The sequence below is a fragment of the Hermetia illucens genome, chromosome 5 (assembly GCF_905115235.1).
Source record: "Hermetia illucens chromosome 5, iHerIll2.2.curated.20191125, whole genome shotgun sequence".
Lineage (NCBI taxonomy): Eukaryota > Metazoa > Arthropoda > Insecta > Diptera > Stratiomyidae > Hermetia > Hermetia illucens.
Window position 1 is genome coordinate 11,687,298 of NC_051853.1, and position 11,967 is coordinate 11,699,264.

The window sequence follows — 11,967 nt, forward strand, 5'->3', positions numbered from 1 at the left end:
CTTCCTCCCCTCTGTCTCGTCCTCTCTTACTTGATCGGAGGTCGATGGCTTTGCGCTTTGGCATTACTTGGATCGCCTGTGACTCTCCTGTCCGTCTATCTGTCTGCCTGTCTGCCACCTCCAATTTACCCGACAATGGCCAAACCAGAACGTGCGATCTGTGAATCACTTTACATAGAACGGGTTGCATCACTTTGCACTGGGTTTAAGGGGGGCACCCCATCCCTGTGAAAGGGAGGTCATGTGGGGTATCAAATGAAAGGGCTCAATTAGTACTTTTCGAAACTGATGACATTTTTGATATTCTCCTCATAGTTTAAGGAAAACCAATTAAAATAACCAACCCACTTTCGATTATGTTTAATTAAAAAACCCTCCATCAGGTACATAAATAATATCTGATAAGTGTGTGTAAATATTAATTTATTGACTCCACCTCATATCTGCAGCCTCATCAATTGTTTAGAAATCGCACGACGCACTAACATAACAGATAGGCAGACATTGGAATCAATTCATTGGGTTTGGCATTTACAACAAACATTCATAATTAGATATTTCACAAATAATAGATTTCTTTCTTCTTGCGGTTTGATATTTTCCCCATTTTGGACAGTCATCACCAGCATGAAATCATGAATACTAAGATTAGTTTGAAGAGCATTGCGAACTCTGAAAATATATTTGGCTGGAAATAATCAAAAATTTATCAATAAAGTTTGTTGGGTAAACAACTCATTTATTAGTTTGGAAGGTAAATACTCAACATTGACAGGCCAACTTTTTATAAATTTTTCCTTCCATGAAGGGGTTCCTAGAAAGCTACCCACATGTAGCCCCAAGTTCAGTTCCACGACGCATATTAGCAGATACAATTCACCAAACCCAAACCACGACGAAAAAGGTAGTAAAACGAATGCCAGAGGTCAATAAAGAAACTCGCACATAACATAAGACACCACAATCGCAACAAGTGTTATTTCTTTATCAAATAAGGTTAATTTAAACTTGACCAGGTACATCGCATGGTAAATGCCAAAAGATTCGAATGATGTACTCAAGTAATTAACTAAAATGGATCTTATTCAATCTTGTGTCTACCTGCAGCCACGAAATGACTTATCTGAGCGATGGAAAGTGAAATGAAAAAGTAAAGTATCTTTCAACCTATCATAGACGACCGCCTTTTCCTCATTTTCGATTTCAAAAATCAATCTTCGAGCCCGTGTTAGCTTTATTGGCACTGATTGCAGCCACACCTTTGACTATAATAATTTCTCCACTTCCTTGTTACATCCGCTGTTCAGCGTACAATTTTCAAATCTTAACGTCCACATATCTAGATACGCACAAATCACCGTTTTTTCCCAACTCAGTAAACAGAAATTCACTCTTCATCTTCCTTTCTTCCATCGCGAATGCATTACATAAAACCGCTTGCACAAATGCACTCACCATTTGTAGTCACATCAATGGCGAAATTTTCAAAGTCGGAAGAAAAGAAAGGAAATCACATGCAAAAATTAATTTAGGTAACAATTCCGTACACACCTGGCCAGGTGACATTTTCTTGGTATGTGGTGCAATCAATGCGCGCTAAAGGCCACCGGGTTAGCTGCGTCTGGAACGGATTAGGTATGGTAAACAGATACTGCAGCAATGTAGGCACTTTCGTGATTGGATTATGAATTTTGGAAGAAGGTTGACAGTGGCAGAGGCTTCGAAGTTTGAAAACGCGGGGCTTTTATATTAAAAACTTCATCAATATGCACCATTTTAACAAAAGTATCTACGGTCGTTCAAGATACTTCCAGCTTTGAAGATATTTCCAAAAAAATTATTGAATATTTTCAAATGTCCTTTGACAACCCTTTGGAGGAATGAACTAAGATATGGCTAACACTTACAAAAAGCAAATTAAATTTATTTGAAAGTATCTAGCAAAGCAACAGCCCTTGGACCGCCCTCCCTGCCCTGAAAAAGGTGCTAACAGGACCCTAAGCCAAGATGGAACAGCATACACCGAAGGTCGCGTGGCAATGGGGAACTTGATCTTTAGTATGTGCACTCTGAATAACTTAGGCACCTTCGGTTTCAAATAAGACCCTTACCCTCGTTGCCAGATTAGCCAGGATGGAATCAAGACGTGGACTCAAATCAAAAATGAAAGAAACAGACGATAGAAAAGAGGTAGTAATGCCAGGCGTATCATCAGAGGACGAGCTGCTGGCGTCCAGCCAGAAGACAGTAGCCGTCGTACAGTCGGTCCAGTCGTAGCACCACCGTGCTCAAACCAACCGCATGGACCTCCAGAAGCGAGGCACCAGGCGGGTCAGTGGTTTCCAGTTTGGAATCCATTACTATCCAGCTCGGTGTAGCAATTACCAGCCATAGTGCTTCTAGCCAGAAGCTGCCAACGTTGGTGGCCCTCTCAAAAACAAAGGCTGACAAAAATGTCGATCACCGGAAACCAGGTAAGAAGCACTGGTCCACTGGAGTCCTGCTCAATAGCCAGCACAAGAAGGCGATACATAGAAAAAAAGATTGCGAAGAATAAGGAAACCGTTACTGTGGGCGAGCGGGATTGAAGAATATAGCAGCAAACACCTTGGAGTCGAACATAAGGCGAGGTCAAACCAAATAGCACAAACGGAGCAGAGTGTACAAGGGCTCGGAAGCTAAGTAACAGCAAACAGGTAAGCAGCCGGCCAGCCGACAAGTTATGAACTGCGAAACCCTTCAGCGACGTGGACAGTTTTCGCGGGTGATGAAGGCCCGACAGAAGGAAACTTTAGTCGCATGCCTGTCAGAACCTTCTCTTCTGCCTCTACAAGGAAAAGCGGATGAAAGGGAAGCCGGTGATGTGGACCCAACTGGTCTAATTTTTTTTGGGGAGTAGGGTAGGTGAATGCATTTACGCACAGTGTTGGACTCCCGCAACAGTACGCTGTCGGAATGCCAACTAAACACCTCACTGTCATCAGGGAACTAGCCTGGAACCATTTGACACATTACTTCGGGCAAGCCTTCCCGCTCTCCCGGCTCTTGGAGCCTTCAAGTCAGGGAATCCCTTTCACCAACGGGAGGGGAGGGGAGGAAGGGTGTTGTTAGTTCAGGGAACCCCTTACCATCTGGTCCCTCCGCCGGTCGAGTTCAATCCTCTTCGGAATAAGAAGAGCCCGAACATAATGCTCAACACGATTCCATCTGCAGACGCTCTTCAGCATCTCTTTGACAATGTTACTTGAAGAGAGCTCCCCTGTGTCTGCATAAAGCTGGTGACGAAAGCCATCCCACCTCTTGCAAGAGAAAAAACTCCATTGCAGAAAACACAATCAGGAGATCGCGCCTTCCCAATCCCGTGCAGGTAACACTGAAAACCTGCATGCCCGCTTTGAAGTTGGGTAAGCAAGTAATCAATCTCACCGTGCGTTCGGTTCAGCCACGGATCTAAATTGTTAATGAGCCGCGCAGTCCATCATCCTCATTTTGTCAAGAAAGTTGCCACTCGGTAAGCGTGCGTTGACGTTTTTCACGCGCAACCAGGTAGATAGCTTCACGCTCCTTGGCAAGGAGGGCAATGGAGATCACTCCCGCGATTACCATCATGACCGGCTCGGAGACAGTGCGATAAGCCTTCCTTTCTGATATCCATGGTGAACTCAATGTTCCTATGTTCCTGTGTGCTGTTTCTCGAGGGTTGTTCCTGCTTCTTTATTCCTGAAGTTTCTTATAAAGTTTAGTCTTCCTCTTCCATTCGGATGGCTTTTCGTGTGTCATGATCCATTCTTCGAGCAAGTATAGGGCTTCCTTCATCGGTACGCTTGGAAACAGCGCTTTCACGTCGAAGAATACTAGTATTTCATCACTTTGTATCCCCCTCGCCTCGTTGAGTCTGGCTATGATTTCTCTACCGTTTCCCACTGTCCGTTTTCCTATTTTAAGACCTAACATTTTGACTACTTCCAGCCTTGAAACCAAGGAATAAAGAGCAGACTCACAAAATTTTCACGCTGGTAAGAATATTGGGTTTGATCGAGTGAATGCGACCTTAGCGCTTTCGCACAGGTATGACGCCCAACCAGGCTCTCCAGACATTCAGCGAGAACGATGTTAAGTGGATGTGTCTGAAGTTCTTTGGATTTAAATAATCATCTTTCAAAGATTTCCCACGCTACCTTAACCTTCTGACAAGAGGCAGAAGTTACATTAGGCATGCGATGCCTTCCTCCATTTTATATTGCCCTCGGATTGGTCAAATCCTCTTTGCAACACTCCCGTGTTGAAAGGTTTATACAGACTTCCAACTCGCTTCTTCCCACTTGGGACTCCCGGATGGTGTACTTCCAAGAAGGTATGTACTGATTCAGCTCTCGAATCCGCGAAGGTTCCATCTGTTTTCTAAGAGAGTTCTACTTGACCAATCCATCTTACTTAAGGACTCTGCACAGCCAGGAAGTCTATATTTTGTCTTCCAGTCTATCACAGTATGTTCTAAATTAGTACTTTTTTTAGCACTTTACGAGCCCCCCATTTTCATGTTATGAGTTCCTGCAGTTTACCACTGTTCATCCGGTTGATTTCCTGCATCTCTAGGTTCCACCAGGGAATCGTTTTACCGCATTGCCTCGGACAATCGGATAAGTGTGCGATTTAGACAGTCTACCTGATATTCTATCTCCAAAAAAGTCTTGTGCTTCTCCCCCAACAAGTGTGTTTTACACTCGCATTACAACCTGTTAAGAGTTCAAGATCACTCGATTGTGCTTACGCTACCAGACCTCTTAGCTTTTGCGTCGGCGGAGAACACAAAGAACCAGAGCTTGACTTTCTTCCTCTCGCCATTAATCTAGTATTGTAAAATGACCGTAACTAGGTCCTGGAAACAGAAATATTTCACAATGGTTGCCTTTAACGATTCCGATATCAGGACACAAGCTCACGGTCTTATGGATCCTTCACCGTTAAAGTTCTTAGCCACCTTAACCGATCAAATACCACAGATTTTGTTAAACCGAATCCATAGTACCAGAAAAAATTAAGGGCAGCGCTGCAGCTTTGTCAGCCAAAAGATAGAAGAGGCTTTGCTGCTTTGTCAGCCAAAAGATAGGAAGAGGCTTTGGCATGCTGCAAGTTAATTTGACCAACCTAAGTTTTCCAGATTTGCCTTACACTGTACCCTCAAAAACTCGATCTCATCGTGATCGATTTCTCTGAAAATTGCGTAGATCTATAAACTGGCATCAAGCCAATCCTGTTCTCGTCTCTACCTCCTCTTTCTTCCGCTTGTTCCTTTAAAGGTTTAGGAGTGGTTACTACCAGGTAGGATTTAACCTGAAGCCTCTTCGGGAGAGTGAGCCTCCGTACGGGGATTCCATTGTAAAAAAGCGCACTAAAGATACTGCAGTTTTGCTGTACTTTTCTGAATCGAAGAACACCATTGTTCTTGGCAATCATTAAATTTTCCCTCCAGTGTCCGAAATCAATGCCAGGATTTTGTTCACTCAGATTGTGAATGTTTTCCCTCGAGGGCCAGATACCTAACATCCGACATAGAGAGAATGAAGCATTGCCCACCATAGATTTGTTGGTGTTACATTTCTTACGCGCATTACCGCTGACAGAAGAGTCTGCTGCCAGTGTGGGTCTTAGCTAGGTTACCAGTTTGTCCCCTCCTTCCACCGAAATTCCGTTTCCTTGCGTGCGGTTTCTGTGGACATAACTGTGGCAGTGCGGTCTCGTCCATGTCGTCTTTCTCAAGGTATTTCGCCATCTTCTGCAGCGCCCTCCTCTGCCGCCGACATGGACCCTTCCCATGGTTCATCATGTCCGGGCCGCTTGGCTCAGACCAGTAGTGTCCACGTCACTAGCTTCCAATTCTTCCGCTCTTCCTATTTATTTACTAATTTAATTTAAAGGACAACAAACAGAGTAAACTCCAATTAATTATTGTCCTCAGGACGAGGAGAAAGCAAAAATCTTATCTTAAAAGGATCAAACTGTTCTGCGGTGTAATTTCGGCAAAGCCTAGGAATCGGGGAATGAAAGTAGACTTCAAGCTCTGCGAAGGGCTCGTTGAAAATGTCAGCTCTACGTGTGTTATAAGACTCAGGACGGCAGGTGATGTCGTCAGCGGCGGAGTAGTCATCAGACCCGAGGTAAGTTTAAAAAATGTGCATAGATCCAGATAGGATCTACTCTGTTGTAGGAAGGGAAGGTTCAGAAAGCGGAGGCGGGAGGGCTAGTCGACCAAAGGGAAGTTTTTCTTAAAGGAGAGGGAATGGGTGAATTTACGTTGCACAATTTCAAGGGTAAGACAATCACAGTTACGGAAGGGTACCCAGATCACAGAGCAATACTCGAGGTCATTCCTCACGAGGAAACTGAAGATAGCTAAGGAGGGTTGGATGGAGTTGAAATCAGAGGAGGAGCGAAGTATATAGCCTGACAATTTTGCTGCTCCATTGGTGACTTGGAGGCAATGGGTGTCAAAGCGGAGCTTATTGTCGAAAGTGACTCCAAGGTTTTAAGTGGAATTTAAGCAGGATAAGGAATGTCCGTTAAAAGAGCAGGAGAAAAAAGTGAGTGAGGATTTTAGGGAGGCACATAGAGGGACACTTTCTGAGGTTTAGCGCTAAACCATTAGTGGAGCACCAACGAACCAGAGTGTCTAGGTTAGATTAAAGAGAAACACAGTCCATAGGCGACGATATAGCAGAAAACAGCTTAAGGTCGTCTGCATAGAGCAAACAGGGACAACTAAAGAGGGGAAAAGGTTGTTAATAAAAAATAAAAATAACAAAGGAGCCAAAATAGATCCCTGTGGGACGCCAGAGGAGATAGAGAAGGAGCGGGAAGTACAGCCGTCAAAAGATACGCGGCAGGATCGGTTGAAAAGGTAGGAGACAAACTATAAAACAAGTGGTATGGGAGCGTTTATAGACGAGAGTTTGGATAGAAGTATCTTGTGATTTACAGTGTCGAAGTCTTTAGCGAAGTCAGTGTAAATGGTATGCATTTCTTGCCGTGAATTTAGACATTTGGCGACAAAGTTAGTAAATCAAGTAGGTTGCAGGCAGTGGACCTACGTTTAACGAAGCCGTGTTGCTATTTCACTACGTGGTGGCTAAAACGGGCGGACAATCAGTCGTTGACATCTTTCCAGGATTTTGGAACAGGAGGAGAGTTGGGAAATGGAACGGTAATTCTCGGCAAGCGTACGATCGTCACTTTTTTGTATGGGGATGATGAGAGCCTCTTTCCACAAGCCGGAAAAATGATTCTCTTCGAGGCTTTTGTTGAAAATAAAAAATAGGGGAAAAGAGATGGACTTACCAGTTTTGAGCAAACAGATGTTTGGAAGACCATCGTAGCCAGGTCCGACATCCGGCATCAAGTTTGCCAATAAGGTACGCGACAAGGATAGGGGTAACAAGGGGAATGGTAGATGATACGGGGCAGGCTACATCCACCATCGGGAGGGATTCGGAGGAACGAGGGGGAACATAGACTGAGGAAAAGTAGCGGCAGAGTAAATCATAAAATAGTTGGGGGAAGTTAGCTGAGGAGCCAGAGAATTTAATAGGTGGAGGGAATAACTGGGCAGGGCAGCGGGAGTTGGGAATGTGGGACCAGAAAGGTTTCAGGTTTCCGTGCTTTAGTGAGACTTCCACACTGGTCAAATGTTCGTTTCTGGATTTACGTATTAAGGATTTGACCGAGGAACGTGGAGATCTGAAAAAACTAAGTCAGCGTCGTTTCTAGAAGACAGGAACGTCTTTCTCGTAGTTTGTTTTAAACGTAGTTTTTTGTAAACTTCAGTGGTGAACCAGACGGGGAAGGAGAGTAAGCATTTAGGAGAGGAGGGAACGTAACAAGGAAGAAGATCAGATATAGTGGTATAGAAGGTTTCGAGTGCTTGGTCACACGTAAATGGGGAGAGAAGGGGGACCCAGTTATTGACGCTAGGGCTGAATTCAGACCTTCAAAGTTCGTCTTACGAAAGTTGTACTGGGTAGGTTTGCGAGCGACGGGAGAGTGGAGTCGGAATATCTGAGCATCGAACTTGAGAGCAGGATGTTGGGCGTCAGGGGCAACGTAAGACGGAGCATGAAGGGATTGGGAAAGGCAACGCACAGGAAGGTTAGAGAGGACAAGGTCAAAAGTGCGTTCTAAGTGGTTTTTAGAAAGGTTAAACTGGAGGGCACCACAGGTGTATATAAAAGTGGATAGAGGAAGGGAAGGTTGGGAGGAGTTATAAAGGAGGGAAAGAAGGCCAGGAGAGCATAAGAAGATTAAAGTCGCCACAGGGGATGAAAGGAAGTGAGGGAAACAAAACGATTAGGACCTCTGATAATCTGTCGAAGAAATCCTCGTACGGAGAAGACGGGCTTAGGCGATATGATAAAGGGACATACATTTGGCAGAAAGACACGTATGATGGCAGAATCGTAGGTGGAGGAGGAGGAGGAGGAGGAAAAGATGATTTCGGCGCGCAGAAGGGACTTAACAGCTATTAGGGCACCTCCGCTAGTTGTCTTACCAAGCACAGCACAGTCTCTGTCACAACGAAAGACAGAGTAACTTTCGAGGAGCTCAAAATCTAAAATCCTATCATCCAGTTAGGTTTTAGAAATGCAGATGACATGATATTGGAATTCTAAGGTAGACAGTTTGAAATCCGACAACTTGGTCCTTAGACCCCTTTTATTTTGATAAAAGAGTGTATAGTTGTCGGAATCATTTAATTTAGACGAGGCAGGCAGGCGGGCTGGAAATTTTCAAGAAGCTTAGTCCTCAGACAAGGCTTGACGAAGACCCCCTGTGGCTAAAAGGAAGATTGGACAATAGCATCGAACTCATGGGGATATGCCACTTTGAAGGAAGTTATCACTCGGTCAGTTGGCTAGCTGATGTGGTTGGGTTGATACAATCTTTTATAAACGCACTGGAATAGTGCGTGGCAGATAGAGGCAGAAAAATAGTCGGCCGGGGCGTGTGCTCCAAATGTAACTATTCCACTAGTAGGAACAATCACATTAGATCCTTGCTTAGGAAAGTAAAAAGAACCGGCTTTCATTAGCGAAAGTTCCATACATAAAAACACCACGTGTTGTTTAAGGGGAAGGAAAGAGAGCTGGAAACTAGCAAAAGAGGTATGCTCAGAAGCTAGGCTAAGATGGGCAGTGGAAACTTTTAAATCAATGAAATCTCCCGGAGTAGATGGCATTTTCCCAGCACTTATCCAGAGAGGCCTAGGAATTATCTTAGAGTCTCTTCTGAGGGTGGTAAGGGGGAGCGTAGCACTGGGTTACATACCAAGGGCATGGAGACGGGCAAAAGTGGTCTTTATTCCGAAAGCGGGTAAAAAGGATCCTTTTCACCCTAAATCTTTCGGACCAATCTGCCTAACATCGTTCGTACTCAAAACGATGGAGAAGGTCATAGACAACTATATTAGAACTAACGATCTAAAGCGTAATCCCCTACATCATTGTCAACACGCTTACCGGGCAGGACGGTCAACTGAAACTGCTCTGTATCAGCTGACAGAGGTACTACGGGATGCCATAGAAACAAAAGAAATTGCACTGTGCGCGTTTTTAGATATCGAAGGAGCATTCGACAACACATCGCACACAGAGATACAGGATGCCCTGAGCCGCAAAGGAGTGGGAAACACCCTGGCACTCTGGATGGGCAAAATGCTAGAAAGCAGACAAATAGAGGTACAAACAGGTACAAATTCTATTATCATGAACACCACTCAAGGCTGTCCACAGGGTGGAGTACTATCGCCGCTGATGTGGAGTATGGTAGTGGATGAACTCCTGCACGTGTTAACTAATACTGGAATACAAGTCCAGGGCTACGCGGACGACATTGTTCTAATCTGTAGGGGCAAATATGAAAATACCCTATGTGATAGAATCCAAACTGGATTAAGGGTTACTAGTGCCTCGTGGAGGAAGGTGGGACTGCGAATCAACCCAACCAAAACCACCATAGTACCATTCACTAGGAGGCGTAAGCTGGATCACCTGAGAGCCATAACATTACATGATATGGAGGTGGAACGAGAAACAGAGGTAAAATATTTGGGAATTACGCTAGACCAAAAATTATTCTGAAAGACACATGTCGGAAACACTTGTCGGAAAGCCACGAGGGCTCTGATGACTTGCAGATCCATAGCAGGAAAAAAATGGGGTTGCAGCCCGAAGATACTACTTTGGATATATACTCCAATAGTAAGGCCAATCATTACCTATGGAGCGGTAATTTGGGCAGAAAGAACCCAACTCAGCACACAAGCCAGGGAATTACATAAGCTCCAAAGGCTGGCTTGCGTGTGTATCAGTGGGGCAATGAGGACATCCCTAGAGGTCCTTCTGGGATTAACCCCTCTCCATCTGCACATACAGATGCAGGCAAGGAGATCAATATTCAGGATGGCCGGTAGTATGAGTGAGGCGGGGAGCTGCCTAAATCGAAGGAAGATTGATATCCTTTCTAGGCGGTATCTCGAATTATTGATACCGAGGGACAACATGACAACGAGGTTTCACTTCGATAAGAAGTTTGAAACACGTTGGAGTAACAAGGCAAACTGGGAGAGCGTGGCTGCGACATACGACTTAAACCAGCAACTGATTACTTGGTACACTGACGGATCCCTCACAGCAGAGGGAGCGGGTGCCGGTGTCGTTGGTCCAAGGGAAATGTACTTTGAGCCAATGGGCAGATACACTAGCATATTCCAGGCGGAAATTTACGTCATAGACAAATGTGCCTCCTTTAATCTGCAAAGGAACTACAGGGGGCAGAACATAGCTATTCTCACCGATAGCCAAGCAGCGATCAAGGCACTTAGGTCCAACCAAGTGAACTCTAAACTGATATGGGAATGCCTTGAGACTGAATACACTCGGCTCGTCCAACAAGGTCTGGATACTTTGGATTCTAGGCTATGCTGGGTTGGGAGGCAAGGAGGCAGCGGATGAACTAGCCAAGAAGGGAGCAGGGATGCCTTTACACGGGCTATGAATCTAAGAAACGAAGAGAAACGGTTGAGGGAACTATATTGGGCGGGCCTACCAGGGATGGAGCAGTCCAGGGTGCTTATTGTGGGATACGAACCCATGCGTACAAAGGATTGCTTAAACCTCACCAAAAAGAACCTCCGAATCATAGTGGGAATTCTCACTGGTCATTGTCGGCTGAGCTATCACCTAGGGAAGCTAGGGATATCTACGGACACTGCCTGGAGGTTTTGTGAGGAGGAGGACGAAATCTCTATGCACGTCCTGGGACAGTGACAGAATAATAATTAATCCCTTTGAATCTGTCCTCCGCGCACATGAGTTTCCAACAAAAGCTTGTAGATAGACTTGTCCACTATGTGTAGCAACACATGTTGACCCCCAGCTATCTTACTCAATTTCATAAGAATTCCAAGTCATAGAGTGTTTATGAAAACTTTGATTAGTTTCCGTAAAGCGTCAATTTGCCACGGCGACATAATACCCCAGTAAGTTGGGTCATAACTGTGGACATTAGATTCCAGCCCATTCGCAAAAAAATGTCTATCAGGCGCTAACCAGTTCATGCTAATCTCAGATAAATCAACAAACGTGTACGGAAATTGCTTAACGCAAAATATCTGCTCAACTGGTAAAGGCTAGTGAGCATAGTAAGTCCGTACCCTTGTATTGTTGAATAACACCTAACACTTCGACCTGGACATTAACATTTTCTGCATAGCGTGTCGCATTCCCATCTAATTTGAGCGTAAGGAAGCAAGTTCAGCATAAGCCGCCGCCGTTACACTTCAGATAGTTACGCGTATCCACGGCAAGATTCAAACACAATTACTGGGGGTATGACCTTAAAAAGGCGGATATATGGAGTTCGAATCAAATCCAGCGACAATGCCAAGCAATGGCTCATTAGCGTCACATTAAAATG

The 11,967-nt window shown here is 44.7% G+C and overlaps 1 protein-coding gene across 1 annotated transcript; it reads right to left on the reverse strand.

Moving 5' to 3' along the window:
* Positions 1 to 354: 354 nt before the first annotated feature.
* Positions 355 to 7,157, reverse strand: LOC119656945. Its single transcript, XM_038063658.1, has 3 exons — positions 7,120 to 7,157; positions 1,552 to 1,718; positions 355 to 688 (listed from the first exon to the last, which is right to left on the reverse strand). Exons 1-3 carry the CDS (start codon positions 7,155 to 7,157, stop codon positions 516 to 518), a joined length of 378 nt encoding a protein of 125 aa, XP_037919586.1. The 3' UTR covers positions 355 to 515.
* Between the last annotated feature and the right edge of the window lie 4,810 nt (positions 7,158 to 11,967).

Bases quoted from the DNA above. Each gene is read 5' to 3' on its own strand.
- LOC119656945 (XM_038063658.1), bottom strand. From the start codon at position 7,157: ATGTCAACGACTGATTGTCCGCCCGTTTTAGCCACCAC. The intron at 1,719-7,119 runs GTAGTGAAATAG...CAAACTTCGAAG, and splicing joins CCGCCCGTTTTAGCCACCAC to CCTCTGCCACTGTCAACCTT. The intron at 689-1,551 runs GTGTGTACGGAA...GATTATTTCCAG, and splicing joins AGAAAATGTCACCTGGCCAG to CCAAATATATTTTCAGAGTT.